Source organism: Periplaneta americana, chromosome 8, assembly GCF_040183065.1.
Source record: "Periplaneta americana isolate PAMFEO1 chromosome 8, P.americana_PAMFEO1_priV1, whole genome shotgun sequence".
In the NCBI taxonomy this organism is placed as follows: Eukaryota; Metazoa; Arthropoda; class Insecta; order Blattodea; family Blattidae; genus Periplaneta; species Periplaneta americana.
Window position 1 is genome coordinate 41,102,567 of NC_091124.1, and position 23,757 is coordinate 41,126,323.

At 36.0% G+C, this 23,757-nt stretch overlaps 1 protein-coding gene across 6 annotated transcripts in view; it reads left to right on the forward strand.

Moving 5' to 3' along the window:
- Positions 1–4,854, forward strand: part of cno (adherens junction formation factor afadin) — a 552,013-nt gene extending 547,159 nt beyond the window's left edge. For all 6 annotated transcript variants that reach the window (XM_069832773.1, XM_069832778.1, XM_069832775.1 and 3 more), the window contains one exon: positions 10–4,854. In XM_069832773.1, the coding sequence (XP_069688874.1) occupies positions 10–232 (223 nt within the window). In that variant the 3' untranslated portion in view covers positions 233–4,854. The remainder of the gene's footprint in view (positions 1–9) is intronic.
- The last annotated feature ends 18,903 nt before the right edge of the window (positions 4,855–23,757 follow it).

Genomic DNA, 23,757 nt, shown 5'->3' on the forward strand with positions numbered 1-23,757 from the left:
GCCGTACAGAGATCCTCGTACAAGACTGCTGGCAGCACAGCAACACCAGAAATTGCTCTCCACGCGGACGGGGCCTCTACCAGAGAAACTCAGCTTCAAGGAGAAGATGAAGATGTTTGCCATGGAGACGGGGGAAGATGGCACGCCACGAGATAAGGTCAAAATCTCACGTGCCCAGAGAGATATAGATAATTTGGGAACTCCTACCAGTTCTACCAACAACGGGAATTGAAGATAACAGTTTGTGATATGTTCTGAGGATGATTGTGTGAGAGCCATAGCGACTGACGAGGTCTTGAAATCTTGTGGATTGGTGCTTCTTAAGTTACGTAAGGTATGTGATAAATAATGAACAAAGCCTAGAGCGGTGTGAAGTAACGGCAGCTGTTTATATTGAAGATGAATCTTGTATTAGCTTTATAAACACTTGGATTGTAACATATCATTTTTTGCTTTACGTGATGATAACATTTTCAAAAACCGTTGTAGAGGAACTGGTGTCGGTCTTCTTTCCAATGGACGTTTTAAAGAGAAACGTGGTGAGGGCATGGTACAAATTGAACAATTTTTGCATTCTGTTATTATGAACTAAAAACTGAAAGACTCAGCCATAGTTGTATCTGAACTTATAGCAGGATGCCGTGAAGAATTACTGTGTAGATATGACTAACACATTCTCTAGAGATTATTGCATTTCTTGGGAAGGACTTTGACTACTTAACCTGTAAGTAAAATCTTTTCTCTTTGTCATCTTCTTTATCTTTGTTATTTATAGGTAGTTGATTATATGCTCAAGTCTGCAGTCTGTACTTTATTACTGACAAGGGGGAGATGCTGTCTGGAAATGCGATGTTTTAATGAAAACTATACCCAATCAAAGGGCTTGGGAAACAGACTCCAGGACACCAAAGTTATTGTCATGTTCGCCAGCAATCTTTGTAAAATACGAATTACTTCTTAGGTGTCCTTGACTATGCATCAGTTGTAATACATTCGTTAACAGTATTCATAGCATAAGGGATAATATTGCAAGCCAATGTTCGTGATGTAATTTTCAATTTGTCTATTTTCATTTTTTCTGCTTAAAGCAACTTTTACAAAAACGAGCATAGTCCAAAAATAAATTCTTTTAGAGTGAAAGGAAACGGCGTCCAGAGTTGTCTTAATTTCTTTTAATCAAACTTGATTCTCTTGGTAGTGAACATTTAGTTCAGGAGATGAAAGCTGAACGAAACCAAGAAACGGTGGTGACAATAAAGAAAAATGTATTTTTGGACAGTAAAATAATTTTAAAACCAAGGAAAGAATTGAAGTGAGAGATTCGGACCTAAAATATGATGGATACTGTTTATTTATTGCTGATCAACCATTATATTGAACTAGTCCAAAAATAAATTCTTTTAGAGTGGAAGAAAACGGTGTCCAAAGTTGTCGTAATTTCTTTTATTCAAACTTGATTTAAATTAAAGTTAAAGAATTAATTCTCTTGGTAGCGAACATTTAGTTCAGGAGATGGAAGCTGAAGGAATCCATGAAACGGTGATGACAATAAAAAATAAACACGTTTTTGGGCAGTAAAATAATTTTAAAGTGAAGGAAAAAATGGAAGTGGGAGATTCGAACCTACAATATGATGGATACCGATGGGTGTTACTGTTTATTTATTGCTAAACAACCATTTTTTTTTAAACTAAAAATAAAATTATTTACTCTGGTATAAATATGTGATGATAATGTGTAGCAAAATGTCTGAATATGTCATAGCTTAACATGTTCACCGAATTTTTGTGAAGTATTAATTTTCCATGTAAAATAAGGTAAATACATGTGTTATGTGTCACATCCGTTACAGAAAATAACATTATTATTTTTTAAATTAAAATAAACAATAATGGAACTCATCAACACAGTTAATGTCATCCTTTAGGTACAAGTAATTGAAGCGTCGGCTGGAACAACGTTGTAAGTTACAAAATTTTCATTCGGCATGTTTCCGTGTAATAATGTTGTATGTCATGTTACTTTGCTATACTCCTTGGCTTGCAACTGTCCATCAATGCAGTACGTGAAATTTGTCCACTCAAAAGTTTGCTACCCTCATAAGAACAACGTTGTACGCGTACACATTTTTGCAGCTCCTGTAAATTTTACCAAATGTAACTTATAACGTTGTTTCAGCCGATGCTTCAATTATTCAAAAGGATTAACAGATTTTTAAGCTAACATAAAATGAAGTGTTGAGGTGGTTGTCAAATTTTGTCACATCCGTTACAGCGCAAAAAATTATAATAAAATGAAAATCTTGAGAGCAACAATGATGTAAATTCGTATGAGTCTAAGACCGAAAGGTGACAAGATGAGAATTGAATATCCAAGAAAACTATTAACATTTTTAAAAATTAACTTCTAAAACTGTGTTCATGTCACATCTGTTACAAAAGAAGCTGTTAGCAGAGGAGGTGAAATTGATGCATAGACAAGGAACAACATGAGAACATCTTTATAGAAACATTCCTTAAAAAGAAGCAAGTTGTCAAATCCTATAATGTAGATGTTTTGGAGTTCTGAAGAATCTATAATTTTGTTAAGGGGAGTTGGTCATTATCGCATGCAAAATAATGGTAAAAATAGCCTATCTTCTAGCAGTCATAAATATAATAGTCTACTATTTATCAGTGGTCTTTCATTTTTGTTAGCTATGTGTGTATACATATTAAGCTTTAAAATGAAAAAGAATGGTGACTCTAGAGTAAATCTGTTTCCTTAAATTAATTTTTTTAATTAAGCACAATTTTTTTTTTTTAAATTCACTACATGTCTGTGATTAGGTACACTCTATTCACTTATTATAACACATATTGACTTGAAAATTTGACCACTTACTGCTAATAGATACTAAAACATACCCTACTAAAATTATTCATATATCTGTAATATTATGGGCATAGGGCTTATAGTAATCATCACCGTCAATAAATTAAAAAAAAAATTGAAGATTAGTATAAGCCCTATGCCCATAATATTACAGATATTTTAATAATTTTAGTAGGGTATGTTTTAGTATCTGTTAGCAGTAAGTGGCCAAAATTTTAATTCAATGTGTGCTATGATAAGTGAATAGAGTGTACCTAATCACAGGTATGTAGTGAATTTATATAAAACATATGTTTAAATTCAAAAATTAATTTAAGAGTAAGATTTATACTAGATTAACCATTCTTTTTTCATTTTAAAGTTTAATGTGTATACATATATCACTAAAAAAAATGAAATAGCTGTGATAAATAGTATTACATCTATGACTGCTTGAAGATAGGCTATTTTTACCATTACTTTGCATGCGATAACGTCCAATTCCCCTTAATGTCGCATCTCAGGCTGCATCCTGCCCCTGTGAGGGACAGACATTTAATACATATTAAAAGAGCTTATTGCACCCAATCTGTGTGACATATCCGTGGATAATTTTCTAGCACGGAACAAATTATAGTTATTTTCTTGCCGGCTATCAAGAAGCTTTGAGATTAAGGGTAGCTAGCTAATTAACCATAATTTGATATATTCCTTGTTTTCTGATTTTATAGCTTACTTGTTAATATTTATGTTACTAAATGTTTAAGTATTTAGAGTTACAATGTTTATGTTGTAAAAGTCATTGAAACATGTACATTTAAAAGTGCTTTTACTATTATTTTTTATTTGTTGAAGCATATTTTATTGGTATTTTCAGATTTTAAATACCATAGAGGTAGCTGTTCACTGTTAAGGTTTTCTACACAAGTTTTTCACAGACGTTTCGATGTATCGACCTATATATTACACAATAGTTTTTTGAAGTTTGATTACACATCGCAACTTAGGAATTGACATCATATCTCTGAGTAGTAGAATCATTCCCTTGGCCAAAATGTGTAGGAACATGTCTTTCATGATGATTTCTATGTTGTATGTAACAAAAAATATATTTGTGATATATATTTTCCATAAAGAATTTGTAATATTGGAGCATATTCAATCATCCGTATTGTAGGGATATTACACGCCAGTTTTTCCGGAAGAGATTTGAGGACTTTTGCTCCAAAATATTCTACATTGATACCTTAATGTATAAAAGTTTGAGTTTTATTTTTATACTTTGTTTTTACTCGAAAGAACTCATTTATTTAAAAGATAAAGATGATTTTAAAAGAAATCGCATACTAAATAATTTTTTTACTTTCTTCAGCTGTTAACACTTTCGGTGATTTTGCTTTCTGTGTCTTTTATTCAATCACATGTTTAATGGAAAGAGGAGACGAAATGACTGTAAATAAAATAAGTGCAAGTTATAAAAAATATCTCCTATTTACTAATTCAGATGTAACTTCTGTTTTTTTATTACAATGTTATACAGTTGTAACTAGAAATGTGATAGCTTATGAAGAAAACATTAGGTTAGAAATGCCACAAGTGGAATCTTAAGAAGTCAAGTGCATGATGTGTGCACCGCGGTTTCAAGAAATGGTAGATAGTCCCACTCCAAATGAGTCAAAGATATATTTTCTGGATTCATGTATTTTTTATTATTTACTTAAATTAAATCTGATTAAAAAATTAAACAGACTAAGACAATAAGTTTGACTTATTGTAAATTGTCTTTATAAATATATATCCAAAGTGATCACATAATTTTCAGAAGCTTTTTGAATTTAGCGTACAGTTAGTAGTGTAAGATTTGAATAGTATGTTAACAAAGATTATGTAAATAGTTATTTTCCATGTATCTATGTAAAGGATTAAAACTCTTTGTGTATAGCTTCAAGGCATTTTAGTTTGATGAGAGACGAGTAATAAAGATCATGCCAGGTTATTCTAGCACGTCTTCTTCCATTTTTTTTCACCAACTGCGTTTGTATGTGTGTGTGTGTGTGTGTGTGTGTGTGTGTGTGTGTGTGTGTGTGTGTGTGTGTGTGTGTGTGTGTGTATACTACGCAACCAAGGCGGAAACCGTTTTGTTTGGTGGTGCTGCGATTCGCTTCACAACATAGGCCGTGTTGTAAAGTCCGCATCAGATGCAAAATGAAGGACATGCTGAACTGCGCTCTTGTTTCATTATTATTTACATGCTTTATACGTTATATGTTCGTATATATAGTTAACTTTATTGTTTAGTTTTATTTTATCATATTTACACAAATAGGAATCTATTCAGAAAACACACCACAACATCGGTGTTCGTAAAGGAGGGAACATGAATCGAAAGTAACGTAAACTAAAGTTAGGTACTGTATTTTATACAATATTGCATTTGATATACATTTCTTGCCATAAAATTTTAAAGTGGCCGGACTCCGGACATCATATATATGAGGAAAGCACCCGGTATAAAACCATCACTACCACCAGCATGGGCTACTATAAGTCGTTGACCTGCACTGCCATTTGTATAAACTCCTGACACATTTACGTCTTGCCAACACTTGTGGGTATGGAACCATATTTCGTTCAGGTAAATAACGGGCTACTATATCAGAGCGTTCTATTAGATATTTCCTTTTATCTTCACATTTTTTTAATGCAAACGCTATGGATAGTATGAGTTTTCTTAAAGTTTCCTTGCACCCTTTAAAACCTATCTCTCTCTTACAAAATTTATACAAATTTCCTAATGTTGAAAGCTCTTTGTAGAGAATATAATACAGTATTTATGAACTTCTCTTCTTATGATACATTTGTCCATGTCGTCTAATTCAACCTTATTTGCAGGAGGTCGTCTAACTTTGTTTGGTGTCAATATTTCTAAACCCTTGTCCTTTCTAATCCTACTAATTGTTTCTTTGTTTAACTTCACAATAGCTGTTGTCTTTGATAGAGGTAAGAATAAACTAGTTCTCTTTTCTTCATCAAAAAACTTTATGCCATTATAAATAATGGCTACGAAACACACGACTTCCTACATGCGGCATTGTGACTGGTTTGAAATGTTAGGCATTGGATGTGACGACACTCCAGCAGTAAACATATGCAGCGAGCACGAACTTCCTCATTCTGCCACGACGGGTCCCACCTTGGTCGCGTAGTATATACAGTACTTACCCACTTCACTTGCGTAATTCGAGTTCCGCATATTGCGGATAGATGGCAGGACTGTGAACCATTTTCAAGTTAAAAAGTCATGTTGAGGTTAAAGTTCAGAAAAGTTGAATGATACATTTATGATAAAAGAATTATTATATTACAATTTCAGTCAACAACTTATCAGATTGGTACAAAAACAAGTTTTGTTACAATAGTCTTGATAGTATCCACGAATATTTTCGATTTAGCAAGAAATCATCATCAGGTGGAAGCAATATATTAGACAAGTTGAACATAAGTGAAATACAGTATATAAAATGCATACATAATAAATAAAATAGTAAGAAAACTATCATGTGTCAGAACATTAAAAACAACTTATAAAAATTCAATGATGGCATGTATTCAAGTGATGCATATGGATGTATATCCTTTGGATTGTTAAAGTTACTAGAATGTAAACGTAAAATATGTGTATGCTAGAAGTTAAAATTTAAAATGCCATATTTTATGGTAGTTGAGAACTGAAGTTCTATGGGATAATTTCTAGCATACACATATTTTACATTTACATATGCATTACTTGAATACATGCCATCACTGAATTTTTATAAGTTGTTTTTAATGTTCTGACACATGATAGTTTTCTTATTATTTTATTTATTATGTATGCATTTTATATTCTGTGTTTCACGTATGTTCAACTTGTCTAATATATTGCTTCCATCTGATGTTGATTTCTTATAAAATCGAAAATATTCGTTGATACTTTCAAGAATTATAATGTGATCACTGTAACAAAACTTGTTTTTGTACCAATCCGATAAGTTGTTGACATTTTTCAAGTTGCACACCACTTTGCTGGGCCACGCTGTGCATGATGTGTATCTGTGGAGAGTTATGTCATGTACTAGAGTAAGTGTTCGTGTAAGTGTAATGTAGGGATGATGATGAGGAAGGGAGAAGGGGAAACCTGGTGTTGACACATAGCCTACTCCTGTCGAATAGCACCAAGGGGGCCGCCAGGCTTAACGTCTCCATCTGACGGACAAATCACTGTCTGCAGTGACATATATTATGCCTTCTCTTCATATGCACTGCAGAGATTTGGGTTTTATCCAGCCATATCGGTGCACAATCTAGTGATTCGAAGTTGTGTACCGCCATCTCTCTTGGACGTAAGGTAGAAATTTTACACGAAGATTCCTGAACCTGCCAGAAATCGAACCCGACTTTTGACCAGTAGCTTCTTGTGGATTTCTCTTTCAACTTACTTCTTACATCATTGCTGTAAGTATGTAATATTTATACCTATCCTACAATGATTGATTTACCTATTGTTATTAATAGAAGTGTGCACAGAATGGGACGTGTTCAGAAAGTAAATTTCTGTTGACTGTAAATAAATTAAATGACAATCACCACCACCATCGCCATTGTTATCATCTTCATTGTTAACAATCATGTGAAACTTGGCTGAAACAGCTAAAAATAAGTGCAGTTTATTACGTTGTGTTGTTTTGCAATGGTTATTATACATTCAGTGCATGAACATGTATACATTTTGGAAATGTACAGACAGAAAAGAAATCGTGTTGCAGAGCAAGGGAAAACTTCAGACATAAATTTCCTGGCTATCCAGTTCCGTGTAGGATAGTGCATAAAGTTACATTTTACCACAGTTATCAGTGCGTTAAAAAGTAAATAGTCACTTTACGAACACTGAACACTGCCAAAGAAAATGCAGTATTCAATGTACAAACTTCGACGGCCGCAAGGAAGAACACTGGAACTGACAAAATTAACTTTTTCTGTAGAATTAAAAACGACTTTGGATGGTTGTGAAAAATCAGGATTTTTAATTACGCCACTTTTCTTTATATTTTCATTATTGAAATGGATGTCCTATTTTATTGCAGTGATAGCACTTTCTCTGAAATCATTCCTTATATGCATATTGTTACTTACAGTACTAATAAGTTAACAAGGATTCCCGGTATGAATATTGTGTGTCATACAATAGTATTGCTTATAGAAGAAGGCACAATAATGTCACCGTTTACACTTACAAGTATTGTGACTACGTACAGTAGCTACAAACAGAGATGTGCATAAACATTTACAAAAATTTTAGTAACATGTTTCACAATGCCGCTGAATTTATTGCTATTCATCATTTCACAATTTTCAGCAATTTCGCTGGCTACAAGTCCTTTGTAGACTCTATGCTCTCTCTCTATCCCTTGTGCACGAAGGAGCACATTTCCTTACCCTCCATGCACTCTATCCATTTCATTGAGTGCTCACGACCACCGATGTAGAGGATGAATATAACCACAGTCTAGTATATACAGTCACGAAGCTCTATGCCTAGGAAATATGCATCCATAGATAATTGCTAACCACTAGGATCGCTACTATCGCCTCATCACAGACAATGAGAAATAGTACCTGCACAGTCTATTGTTCTAGTACCACAGTCTAGTATATACAGTCACGAAGCTAAATACGTAGTAAATATGCAAACATTAGATAGTTGCTCACCACTAGGATCGCTAATATCGCCTCATTACAGACAATGCGAAATAGTACCGGCCTGGGACGGCTCTACAATAAGAACTGCAGAGCTGCAGAACTGCCATTTAAATGGACCTGTAAAATTAAAAATGAAAAACGTGCTTTTATGTAATCTAGTTCATTGTTTAATGTATTTTTCCAATTCATTCTCCTTCGATTCGAGATTTTACTGTCTGTAGGAGCCTTGAACTGCTCGAGAATTTTAGCTATAATGTGCTATAATCTGTGATCGGCAGTTCCTGAAGCTCAACGTAGGGTAGTCGGCAGCAGAAAACTGGTTTTCTTCACCGTCCCATAAGACTGCATTAGAGCTGCAACCGAAGCAGCTCTCTCCGAATATACAAAAGAACCGTCAACACCCTCATCTCTTTATGACCTGCGTTAGAACACATAGGCTTCTGGACTACTGTACATCATTACAGTTCCAGTGTGTTATAGTACTGTGGGTGGTGTGATGTGATTAGTCAGCGTGTCTAAGGAAATATTTTATATTAAAAATGAATGAAATGAAAACCTAATCGACCAACCCTTTTCGAAATTAAAAGAGAAATTGCATGTTAACTTAGGAAATTAAGACGTCCTACACAAAATTTAAATATTAAAATTTCTGGAAAAAGTCGACGAAATCATGTAGCCTACTAGTCATTTTAATACCGAAATGTGTAATGGAAACGATTGGTTTTTTTCTGCGCTCATGAAAACGCTTTCTTCCCCACCCGTGTATTCTGTTTAGAGGAGCAAATACATGGACAAACACCGGAATGAAGAATTTAGTTAATTTGACTTAAAAACTAGAAAAGCTTGTGGGGCACATCTCCACTACGTGACTAGTTGTACCAGGTGGGGGAGGTGTAGCGCACGGATGGTTGGAGTACAATTTCGGGTGCACAGTCAACTTCGAGAAAGGGCTGTAATTAAACGCGTCATCCGATTTGGATGCAATAAACAGCATGCGTTTGGTAAATACACTATTTTTCATGCAGAACTGCCAACCTTTGTAACTGCGGGCCGCTACTGGTACCGGCACAGTCTATTGTTTCTAGCATCCTCAAAACTCTAGCTTCGTGACTGTATATAGTAGACTGTGCTAGTACCCAACAACTCAAGCTTCGTGATTGTATATACTAGAGTGTGATATAATTATACACGAGGTAACGTAACAATCACATCCTCTAGTAACGTCATCACAGTGCAGCGAGTGAAAACAAAATGGCGGCGATTGCAGCGTCGTTTTGTTTTATTATCAGCTGTAACTTCAGATTGAGTGGACGTATTTTGATGATTTAGGTGTCATTTGAAAGGAAATGAAGAGCTCTTTAAGGCATAATAGACTGCAGACCACTCTGTGGTGTAGGGGCCGCATGCTGGTCCCTTACGCAGAGGCCCGGGTTCGATTACCTGTCGGGTTGAATTTCCTGCTTGAAGTTTTTCCTTAACCGTAAGGCAAATGCCAAGAAATTCGGGCCACAACATCCCTGAATATCACGGCCTTATTCAGCACCGAAACCATATTCATAAAAAATCAGTAATACATATACAGTCGCCATCTAGTTCACAACAATAGAACCAGTCTCAACAATAGTACACAGGCCTTCGGATTTCAACCAAAAGATTAACTTGCGATATGACCAAAGATGTTAAAGCGAGTATAAATAACAAAGAGAGAGAAATAGACTGCTGTACGGTGACATTTAAAACAGCGAAAGGTGCACGTGTAACGTGAAATTTGGCGACAGAATTTAAAAAAGTCAAGATGAAATCAATGAAAGAGCATCAGGATGGTAGAGGACATCAAGACGAATCGATTGGTGTGCCTAAAAGCAATGCTCAACGTTGTGAATTTTGATTTGATTACCCCCTTTGATTTGATTACCTGGTTGGGTTTTTCCGAGGTTTCCCCCACCGAAAAGGCAAATGCCGGGTAATATTTTGGCGAATCCTCGGACCTCATCTCATCTCACTACATCTCGCCAAAAAAAAAAAAAAGTACAAAATTGTAAAAATTGTAGAAAATTACTAAATTGTAAAACTATAAAAATTTGTAAAAATTGTAATTGTAATATTGTAAAATATTGACATGTTCCACATCTTAAAGCTTCATTGCTCATGTAAGATCTATGGAATAAAATAAATGAATGAATGAATGAGTGGACAGTATAGGCTGCGTCTGTTGTGGCTGGTATCGACTGTAGAAGGCGTTGTCACTGCTGGCGTTTACCTTAACAACAATAAAACATGCAGCTATATTTCTGATATAGCCTACCTCGATTTTTCTCAGACACGAATGTCTATATGCTACCTTCTTACAAAATTCTGTTCCTACGATTTGACAGAGAGCGATTTTTATATTTAATTTGTGATGAAGCGAATGATCACCACTACACGTCTGAGGAACTAACAGACAATCTTCAGAAGGAGATATCAGTTTGAAACAGCCAGTCGCGCTTCTTTCAAACTAAAGTGAAAAGATTGAGAAATATTTCTATACTCCCATCTGAGTTGAATATTCTAGACATCGTAAATAACAATGATGCTTATTTCACGTTATAAAAACAAAATTTTGAAACATTTACAATTCTAAACAAAAAATAAAAATACTATATGCTTATTTTACGTTAAAGTAAGGAACGAAATTAAAAATATTATTTTTGAACTTTTCGATTTAATTTTAATTAAATATTATGTGAACACAGGAAATAAGAAAAAATTATTTTACATTATATAAATCTAATTAATGGTTTAAAAATCTCCTTTTGCCGTATTACGAACATTTTCTTCAGCCAATTAGTTTAGTTCCCTCTCGCTTCAGTTTTTAAAATAGTAACCGGTAAATTTACTTACAAGAAATCAAATTTTCCGATCTATCTATTTAAATTTCTCGTTGTCTTACCCATTCCTCAGCCCTATATAAATGTTTCAGTTAGATTCAATTTTAAGTTCTGTTTCTGTATTTAAAATAAAATTTTATATTTGTAATAAAAATGATAGGGTAAAGGTTGGTAATATTGTGATAGTCCTCTTTGAGAATTTATTACAATTTTACTGAGCGAGAGGAAGATCGGTTTTTTGTGTCAACGTATTAAGGGAATGTTCGTGGACAAGTTGCTGTACAAAATCGGTCCTTCTCTCGCTCAATAAAATTGTAATAAATTCTCAAAATGAACTATCACAATATTACTCGTATCACAATTTTACCAACCTTTACCCTACGTTTGTTTTTGTTAATACAATATGAAACGTAACTGACCGTATATATCGATTGTAACAATGACAGTATCCATGGATAATAAGGAAGGCTGTGGAATACCATATAATCTGCAGTTTCGCTATTTTCGTGTAGTATTCTTATTAATGTTGTAAAATAATAGTATATGAATAATTCTAAATCAATTCATATTAAATAATAACGTGAACATGTTATAAAAGTCGTATTTATATGTTTTTAAAAAACTAATCTCAGGAAAATAGCTTTCCACCGCGCCATGTTTGCTGAAGTCCTCGGAAAACGATATAATTTCGTATCGGCATTTCTTTTGCAGTCCAGTGTACAGAAGCGTTTGAAAACCCCACACAAGAGAATTTACAAGTCAACCTACAGTCGAAAACGTTATTAATAATTTATTACTATTTCGGAAGTGCAGATTTTCGTGGCTACCGGATGCATGACGTAAAATCCAGCGTTGTCATGGTGATTGTTGTTGTAAATGATGTCAACATAAGACAAGTCATAGGTGACACAAATTATCGATGGTGTCCTGAAGGCATGAAAGGTGTTGAAATGAAACTAATTCCAGCACAATGAAGCATATTACATGAATGCTTTTAAAACTGTTAGGAGGCATGAATTGCAGTGTTGTCTATTTAGAAAAGTAATAAAGTAAGTGACACAAATTGCAACAATTTTCTGGTGAGATGATTTACAGTCTGCCTGCTAGTTCAGTACTCACATATATTGTTCAAGACAATGAAACTCTCACAAAGCTAGCTGACAACGTACACAGCACCTGTTCACTTCTTAACTGTAATGTAACCACAGGAATGCCTGATAAATACGAGTCTTGTGTGTTAACTATTTTCAATATTGTGCATTATGTACAGGGTCTTTGAAAAAAAAAAAAACGCACTAGTTTTCATGGCAATTATAGACGAGATGTCGCTGAGTCAATGATTCAATTGAATTAGTTCTTGATTCAATTCTTTTGAATTGAATTAAAATAATTTTAAGGCTTTTTCCTGCACGTCTGCCCTTCTTCTGTTTTCTCTTCAACTTCTCTCTCCTAGATGTCCCTACCTCTTATTGTACCACTTCTCTCCTATACATGTGTCTACTTTTACAGACGTGGACAAATTATTAGACTATATTAATTATATGTGCAACAAAGCTGTATTTATCGGCAGAAATAATGAACAAAGATGTATTTTGCACAGATATAATGAACAGAAAATTGAGTCATGCGGTTACTAATATTTTGTGAACATTCCCTTATTCTTTATTAACACGTTGATTTTGTCAGGGATGCTGGAAACCAAAGTGTGACACTTTCTTTGAATATCAGCATCATGTAGCCAGATATCAGACAGTGCTTAAGTGAGTCCATGTTTTGTTGTAAGCCTCTTTTTGTTCACTTTCTTCTTCAGTATAGATCACAGATTTTCAATTTCGTTCATGTCCGGTCTTCTTGCAGGGCGTGGGACAACAGGCTGTTGAATATCTTATGCAGTTTATAATTAAAACGAAAGTAGTACCAACACAGCCAGACAAAATATACTTAACCGTTGAAAAAATATACCAAAAGATGTAAACAATCATATTTACAACAATAGAGATTCTGTGAATTATACTGATAGTTGATATGACGAATTATATTATGTTTCCAAGAAAAACGTTTTAGTCTAATAATTTGTCCACGTCTGTATTTTACTACTACATCTATTGTGTCACGTAATTCTACATATCTCAAACTATACTACTATATCATACAAATCCAATTTTAATTACCTTGGCGGTTAGGATGGGGTTCGTTCCTGGGACCTTTGACACCATAATACCTCGCCTTAACACACTCGGCTAAAGAGCTAAGTTGTGAAATAAAGTTTAAAATAGGTATCTTATGTTTAGGGTAGGATTAAAGAAAATAAATAAAACAGATAAAGCAAATTTACGTAATCTAAATTATTCCTGACGTTTAAAAAACAATAATTTACTTGTTTATAGCAAAAGAAAAGCTGGAAAAATATGCATAAAGAGGACAACATTGACGTACATTATCTATGACGTCACATTTCCAAAGCAACCTGATAAACAAGCATTGTTGGTTCAAGCGCCATTTTCAAGATACTACGACGTAACGACAGTAATAACAATTTATTGCATTAGCCATGGAAAGTAAAAATAATTGTAATTTGAGAAAACTTTTCAGTAATTTGAGCAGTGAAGAAGAAGAGATTGATTTCGCCATGTCGTATAAACTAATACCTGACAAAAGTGCAAAGAAATGTGTGAGTTGCAAATCAAGTGATAGTGTGAATTGGCAGAGAAGGGCAAAATACTCAAACTATTCATTCTGTTTGAAGTGTAAAAAGTGTAAACAGAAACGTCTATAACCCACAACACATGGTTAGAAAACACAAAAATAACTATACGTCAAAGCTTGGTTCTTATTTATATGTGGTTGCTTCAAACAACTCTTCAGATAGCTGCTTCAGAGGCAGAAGTTCACTTCAGTACTGCACTAGATTATTTCTGTTTCTGCAGAGAAATATGTTATGTTATAATTACACAAAATACCAAACCCATAGGAGGAGAAGGACACATCGTGGAATTAGATGAAACACATGTCTACACCAGAAAATATGAAAGGGGCAGACTTCTCAAAAACGAGAAAAATAGCGTATGGGTTTTTGGAGGTATCGATAGAGAGACGAAAGAATCGTTTGTATTGAAAGTGGAAAACAGAGATAAAAATACCTTGATACCCATAATTAAGTCATTCATCAAACCACATACTAAAATTATGACAGATGGTTGGAAGTCTTACAGTGATTTGAAAGATGAAGGATATATCCATGAAGTTGTGAATCACTCGATAGAATTTGTACGTGAAGATGATCGTTCTGTGCACACCCAAAAAGTAGAACGAATGTGGAAAACGCTGAAATCGGTTTTAAAAAGAGAAGGCAGGGAAAGTGAAAATGATCATTTATACGTGTTTGAGTTCTTTTTTCGTGAATAACAGAAACTTAAAGGAATGACTACACCCAGTGAAATGTTTCCGCAGTTTTTACAGCATATCCACGACACATATCCAGGGTACGGAATAGAAGGATTAAAACCTAAAGACTACATTCCTCAGCAATGAGTGATAGTGTCATACGAGCAATGTTTTTTTTTAGGAAGTGTTCAATTATTGAAATAAAAACTTGGCGAACTATACAGTGTTACGTATTATAATACGAACAATAATTGTAGGAAGTCTTCAGTTAATAGTCAATAGTATACCTAGTGAACTATACAGCGGTCACTAAGGAATCACTCATTTATATGAACTATTGGTAGTTTAATTCTGAGCGTGTTACCTAGCTTCGTATTACAATGAGAACAATGATAGTGAGAAGTGTTCAGTTAAAGAAGTGTTCAATTAGGTGAATGTCACTTATGTCCCGCCCACTATAGGAGACATATGCCAGTTTTACACTAATCCTAAAAATATATTTAGTATAACTTGTTGCTTGCGAGCCATCCAAAACCCCAACCTCCACCCGATACCCCGCTTTTTCCATCATGTGCTACACGTCGGATCATCATCGGAGCTTGCAGCCTCGATACCCCGCTTTTTTCATCATGTGCTACACGTCATCATCATCGGGACTTGCAGCCCCGATACCCCGCTTTTTACATCATGTGCTACACGTCGGATCATCATCGGGGCTTGCAGCCCCGATACCCCGCTTTTTACATCATGTGCTACACGTCGGATCATCATCGGGGCTTGCAGCCCCGATACCCCGCTTTTTTCATCATGTGCTACACGTCGGATCATCATCGGGGCTTGCAGCCCCGATACCCCGCTTTTTACATCATGTGCTACATGTCAGATCATCATCGGCGCTTGCAGCCCCGATACCCCGCTTTTTACATCATGTGCTACACGTCGGATCATCATCGGGGCTTGCAGCCCCGATACCCCGCTTTTTACATAATGTGCTACACGTCGGATCATCATCGGGGCTTGTAATCGGGGCTTGCAGCCCCGATACCCTGGTTTTTACATCATGTGCTACACGTCGCATCATCATCGGGGCTTGCAGCCCCGATACCCCGCTTTTTTCAACATGTGCTACACGTCATCATCATCGGGGCTTGCAGCCACGATACCCCGCTTTTTACATCATGTGCTACACGTCGGATCATCATCGGGGCTTGCAGCCCCGATATCCCGCTTTTTACATCATGTGCTACACGTCGGATCATCATCGGGGCTTGCAGCCCCGATACCCCGCTTTTTTCATCATATGCTACACGTCGGACCATCATCGGGGCTTGCAGCCCCGATACCCCGCTTTTTACATCATGTGCTACATGTCAGATCATCATCGGGGCTTGCAGCCCCGATACCCTGGTTTTTACATCATGTGCTACACGTCGGATCATCATCGGGGCTTGCAGCCCCGATACCCCGCTTTTTACATCATGTGCTACACGTCGGATCATCATCGGGGCTTGCAGCCCCGATACCCCGCTTTTTACATCATGTGCTACACGTCGGATCATCATCGGGGCTTGCAGCCCCGATACCCCGCTTTTTACATCATGTGCTACACGTCGGATCATCATCGGGGCTTGCAGCCCCGATACCCCGCTTTTTTCATCATATGCTACACGTCGGATCATCATCGGGGCTTGCAGCCCCGATACCCCGCTTTTTACATCATGTGCTACATGTCAGATCATCATCGGGGCTTGCAGCCCCGATACCCTGGTTTTTACATCATGTGCTACACGTCGGATCATCATCGGGGCTTGCAGCCCCGATACCCCGCTTTTTACATCATGTGCTACACGTCGGATCATCATCGTGGCTTGCAGCCCCGATACCCCGCTTTTTTCATCATGTGCTACACGTCGGATCATCATCGGGGCTTGCAGCCCCGATACCCCGCTTTTTACATCATGTGCTACATGTCAGATCATCATCGAGGCTTGCAGCCCCGATACCCTGGTTTTTACATCATGTGCTACACGTCGGATCATCATCGGGGCTTGCAGCCCCGATACCCCGCTTTTTACATCATGTGCTACATGTCAGCGGCATGGCGCGTCCTCAGGTTGCGGATAGAGGAGACGGCCTCCAGATATGGAGGGTAGCTGCGAATATATTGAATAAGCAGTCGTGGACAGCCGATAAGGGGTGGTCCTCCAGCTTGGGGGTTGGGCGAAGGGCTAACAACCCATCACCGTAAAAAACAGCTTGTTACGAATTCCTACAGTAAGCCTCGGAATAGGACTGATTCTCTGGCACGACCACAGCAAAGGAATAAGGTTTTGAGATTTGGCACTTGGAACGTAACTAGTCTTTATAGAACAGGAGGGGTAACATTAGTAGCAAAAGAACTAGCTAGATATGGAATAGACTTTGTGGGAGTACAAGAGGTTAGGTTAGATGGGAATGGCATATCACAAATAGGAGATTACTTGTTGTATTATGGGGAAGGAAACAATAATCACCAATTAGGAACAGGATTCTTTGTACATAAAAGAATAAAATCAGCAGTAAAAAAGGTCGAATTTATCAGTGACAGGTTATCATATTTAGTACTTAAGGGTAGATGGTGCGACATCATAGTTATAAATGCTCACGCCCCTACAGAAGAGAAAGACGACTATATAAAGGATAGCTTCTATGAGGAATTGGAACATACTTTTGATCAGTTCCCTAGATATCATATGAAAATTTTATTGGGGGATTTCAACGCTAAAGTAGGACGGGAGGATATTTTTAGACCAACTATTGGAAAAGAGAGCCTACACGCAATTAGTAGTGACAATGGAGTTAGATTAGTCAACTTTGCCACATCGAAAAATTTAATTGTCAAAAGTACAACATTCCCCCATAAGGATATACATAAATATACTTGGACTTCTCCAGATGGATTGACACACAACCAAATAGATCACGTCTTGATAGATAAACGGAGACATACTAGTATAGTAGATATTCGAACTTTCAGAGGTGCAGACTGTAATTCTGACCATTATTTGGTGATTGGAGAATTAAGAGAAAGATTATCAGTAGCCAAGCGAGTAGAGCAACAAGTTAATATTACTAAATTCAATATTTTGAAATTAAAGGACGAGGAAGCTAAGCAAAATTATCAGGTCGAAATTTCGAATAGGTTTGCCACTTTAGAAAGTTCCGACGAAGTTGAGAAAGAATTAGATGTTAATAGCGTGTGGGAAAATATCAGAGATAGTATCAAAATTGCAGCTGAGCAGAGCATAGGTTATTATGAAACTAAGAAAAAGAAACCGTGGTTTGATGAAGATTGTTGCATGGTAGTAGAAAGAAGGAAACAGGCAAAATTGAAATTCTTACAGGATCCAGTTGAGGAGAATAGAGATAATTATTTCAATGAAAGACGGGAAGCAAGTCGTACACTTAGGAATAAAAAGAGAGGTTACTTGAAGGAAAAACTGAATGAGGTAAAAACAAATAGTAAGAATAAAAACATTCGAGATTTATATAAGGGTATAAAGGAATTTAAGAACGGATATCAGTCAAGGGTAAACGTGATCAAGGATGAGAATGGTGACTTGCTTGCAGACTCATCAATCCTAAACAGATGGAAAAACTATTTTGCGCAACTACTAAATGTACATAGGCCAAATAGAAATGATCGGGACGATATTGAAATACAAACTGCTGAGCCATTTATACCCGAACCCACGATTTCAGAAGTCGAAATTGCGATAGAAAATCTGAAAAAGTACAAGTCTCCAGGTATCGATCAAATTCCAGCAGAATTAATACAAGAGGGTGGAAGTGCATTATATAGCGAAATTTATAAACTTGTACTTGCTATTTGGGAAAAGGAAATTGTACCAGAACAATGGAAGGAGTCCATAATTGTACCTATTTTTAAAAAGGGGGACAAAACGAACTGTGGTAACTTTCGAGAAATATCACTTTTGTTGACGTCGTACAAAATTTTGTCCAATATTCTTTTGAGGAGATTAACTCCGTACGTAGATGAAATTATTGGGGATCATCAGTGCGGTTTTCGGCGTAATAGATCGACTATGGATCAGATTTTTTGTATTCGGCAGATAATGGAGAAAAAATGGGAGTATAAGGGTACAGTACATCAGTTATTCATAGATTTCAAAAAGGCATATGACTCGGTTAAGAGGGAAGTATTATATGATATTCTTATTGAATTTGGTATTCCCAAGAAACTAGTTCGATTAATTAAAATGTGTCTCAGTGAAACATACAGCAGAGTCCGTATAGGTCAGTTTCTATCTGATCCTTTTCCAATTCACTGCGGGCTAAAGCAGGGAGATGCACTATCACCTTTACTTTTTAACTTCGCTTTAGAATATGCCATTAGGAAAGTTCAGGATAACAGGCAGGGTTTGGAATTGAACGGGCTACATCAGCTTCTTGTCTATGCAGATGACGTGAATATGTTAGGAGAAAATACACAAACGATTAGGGAAAACACGGAAATTTTACTTGAAGCAAGTAAAGCGATCGGTTTGGAAGTAAATCCCGAAAAGACAAAGTATATGATTATGTCTCGTGACGGGAATATTGTACGAAATGGAAATATAAATATTGGAGATTTATCCTTCGAAGAGGTGGAAAAATTCAAATATCTTGGAGCAACAGTAACAAATGTAAATGACACTCGGGAGGAAATTAAACGCAGAATAAATATGGGAAATGCCTGTTATTATTCGGTTGAGAAGCTCTTATCATCCAGTCTGCTGTCCAAAAATCTGAAAGTTAGAATTTATAAAACAGTTATATTACCGGTTGTTCTATATGGCTGTGAAACTTGGACTCTCACTCTGAGAGAGGAACATAGGTTAAGGATGTTTGAGAATAAGGTGCTTAGGAAAATATTTGGGGCTAAGCGGGATGAAGTTACAGGAGAATGGAGAAAGTTACACAACACAGAACTGCACGCATTGTATTCTTCACCTGACATAATTAGGAACTTGAAATCCAGACGTTTGAGATGGGCAGGGCATGTAGCACGTATGGGCGAATCCAGAAATGCATATAGAGTGTTAGTTGGGAGACCGGAGGGAAAAAGACCTTTAGGGAGGCCGAGACGTAGATGGGAGGATAATATTAAAATGGATTTGAGGGAGGTGGGGTATGATGATAGAGACTGGATTAATCTTGCACAGGATAGGGACCGCTGGCGGGCTTATGTGAGGGCGGCAATGAACCTTCGGGTTCCTTAAAAGCCATTTGTAAGTAAGTTGTAAGTGCTACATGTCAGATCATCATCGGGGCTTGCAGCCCCGATACCCTGGTTTTTACATCATGTGCTACACGTCGGATCATCATCGGGGCTTGCAGCCCCGATACCCCGCTTTTTACATCATGTGCTACATGTCAGATCATCATCGGGGCTTGCAGCCCCGATACCCCGCTTTTTACATCATGTGCTACACGTCGGATCATCATCGGGGCTTGCAGCCCCGATACCCCGCTTTTTACATCATGTGCTACACGTCGGATCATCATCGGGGCTTGCAGCCCCGATACCCCACTATTTACATCATGTGCGTGTAATAAACAATAAGCAAATCATCTTTGATTACAGCAGTCACCAAAGAATCGTTCACTAAAGTGAACTATTTAATTCTGAGTGTCACCTAGCAACAAGAATCGTTGCTTTAAGTAAACTATTTAATTCTGAGCGAGTCGCCTAGCAACAGGAGTCGTTCATTCAATTGAATCATTGACTCAGCGACATCTCGTCTATAATTACCGTTTTCATTGAATTTTGTTTCGAAACTACATAAGTCGGAAATTTTTTGTGCTTTTGTGATCAGTAAATTTTGGAAAACATTTTCAATATGGGCTCCACTGACATCCAAGATGACCTGTAACCGATTTCCAAAATTCTCCACAACTCCAATTTATCTTGTGATGTTGAACACTGGGTCAAGTTAGAGTATCCACCGGCCACTGAACGAATATTTCACACTTTTATCACTGCCAGTGTGGCGCTATAAACCAATTTTCGGCAATCTAATGTAAAAGACTGTCTAAAAATATTTAGAAAGTTTCAGGGCAAATACACAAATTCAATCTTCTAACATGATTTGTTTGTTTTTAAATTCGGTAATTTGCTGAGAGACATAGTTAGATATAGGCCACTCTTACACTAAACCTGGAGTAATTTAAGCCTATTAATCAGATATGATTCTACTTACTGTTTCTTATATGCTTACCTATATGTAATTCCTATTTTTATACATATTTCATTGTTATTTTCCATTCAGAGATCATTAAGAACGATAAATATTGCTTTATGTCTCCTATCATTCTTCAGATAGTGTTTATGTGCTATTTTCATTTGTTTTCGTAAGTTAACAATGATGCACATTGGGGGCAACATATAAGAAATTATTTTCCTACACAATCCGCGCTATATTTACATTGATTTGAAATGATTAATCGAAGATGATTTGCTTATTGTTTATTACACGCACATTTGTATGTAATTTTTATTCTATAATTTTTTTCTGTCCCAAGATCCTTAATAATGGTGAATATCATTCATGCTCGTTTCCTGTATTTCTTAAAATAATGTTATGTGGCATGTTAGTTTTTATTTGTCGTTACGTAAACAATGATGCGCCAAAAAATAATAATTTCGTACTCGATCCAAGTCCTATGTAGATATGAATGTTACATTTGTTTCTTATTTGTATTACATGTAATATTTGAGTTTGAGTTTGACGCTAAATAACCTGAAATGTTGATAAAGCGTTGTAAATTGACTCGTATATACTGAATATGAACAAAATCCGTCCAATAGTTTAGTAGAAATCGCTGTACACAGACAGACTAGTACTAAAATTATAATATTTCATGTACATCATTCCCTGATAAATTGACTCGTAGATACTGAATATGAACAAAATCCGTCCAATAGTTTAGTAGAAATCGCTGTATACAGACAGACTAGTACTAAAATTATTATATTTCATGTACATCATTCCCTGATAAAGTGACTCGTAGATACTGAATATGAACAAAATCCGTCCAATAGTTTAGTAGAAATCGCTGTACACAGACAGACTAGTACTAAAATTATTATATTTCACGTATATCATTCCCTGATAAATTGACTCGTAGATACTGAATATGAACAAAATCCGTCCAGTAGTTTAGTAGAAATCGCTGTACACAGACAGACTAGTACTAAAATCATTATATTTCATGTACATCATTCCCTGATAAATTGACTCGTAGATAACTGAATATGAACAAAATCCGTCCAATGGTTTAGTAGAAATCGCTGTACACAGACAGACTAGTACTAAAATTATTATATTTCATGTACATCATTCCCTGATAAATTGACTCGTAGATACTGAATATGAACAAAATCCGTCCAATAGTTTAGTAGAAATCGCTGTACACAGACAGACTAGTACTAAAATTATTATATTTCATGTACATCATTCCCTGATAAATTGACTCGTAGATACTGAATATGGACAAAATCCGTCCAATAGTTTAGTAGAAATCGCTATACACAGACAGACTAGTACTAAAATTATTATATTTCATGTACATCATTCCCTGATAAATTGACTCGTAGATACTGAATATGAACGAAATCCGTCTAATAGTTAAGTAGAAATCGCTGTACACAGACAGACTAGTACTAAAATTATTATATTTCATGTACTACATCATTCCCTGATAAATTGACTCGTAGATACTGAATATGAACAAAATCCGTCGAATAGTTTAGTAGAAATCGCTGTACACAGACAGACTAGTACTAAAATTATTATATTTCGTGTACATCATTCCCTGATAAATTGACTCGTAGATACTGAATATGAACAAAATCCGTCCAATAGTTTAGTAGAAATCGCTGTACACAGACATACTAGTATTAAAATTATTATATTTCATGTACATCATTGCCTGATAAATTGACTCGTAGATACTGAATATGAACAAAATCCGTCCAATAGTTTAGTAGAAATCGCTGTACACAGACAGACTAGTACTAAAATTATTATATTTCGTGTACATCATTCCCTGATAAATTGACTCCTAGATACTGAATATGATCAAAATCCGTCCAATAGTTTAGTAGAAATCGCTGAACACTTCACGTCCGAAACAGCTTTTTTTCGGAATCGGGTAAAACGTAAAGCCTATTTGCGCTGAAATCCGGAAATCAATCATTTTTAGGATATCGCATTGTGGTTTCTAATGACACAATATAACAATACATTTAGGTAAAAATATTACTCTTTTGTTCTTATGCATTATTCTATAAATAAATTCATTATTTCATCCTGTAACTTAGAGTATAAATTTCTTCTTCCCGCTGACTTACGTTCAATTATGTCTGAATTCATTACTGTTCCAAGTATAATAAAACCTCACTAAGTATCTTCTTATACAATGACTTATTGTTAATTTTCTAGTGCAAGTTACAGGTATGGGAAGGGATCTGCGAGCGTTTAGTTATATACGTGAGGTGATGGCATCAAATTCTGCTTGGTTAATGACCCTTGCTCTCGAACGTGACTTGTATACACGAATATTCATTCTCTCTTTTCCGGAATACTTACACTACTGTTAACACCCTGAGATGATCGTTCTTCTTGCAGACCTAAGCCATAAAACAGTTCACGGAACATATGACTGTCGGCCGTTACTTGATTGTAATTTATGGTAAAGAAAAACGATGTGCAGACTCGTTTTCTCTCGTTACACCCCTGTCATATGAAATCCTCATAATCGAAGAGTTCAAACATTAATATGTTGGATGCATCAAGTTCGCATTGCAGATAAAGTATCCAGGGGCAGATATTTATGGAGATTAATTTTATCATTTGTCTTTTTTAAT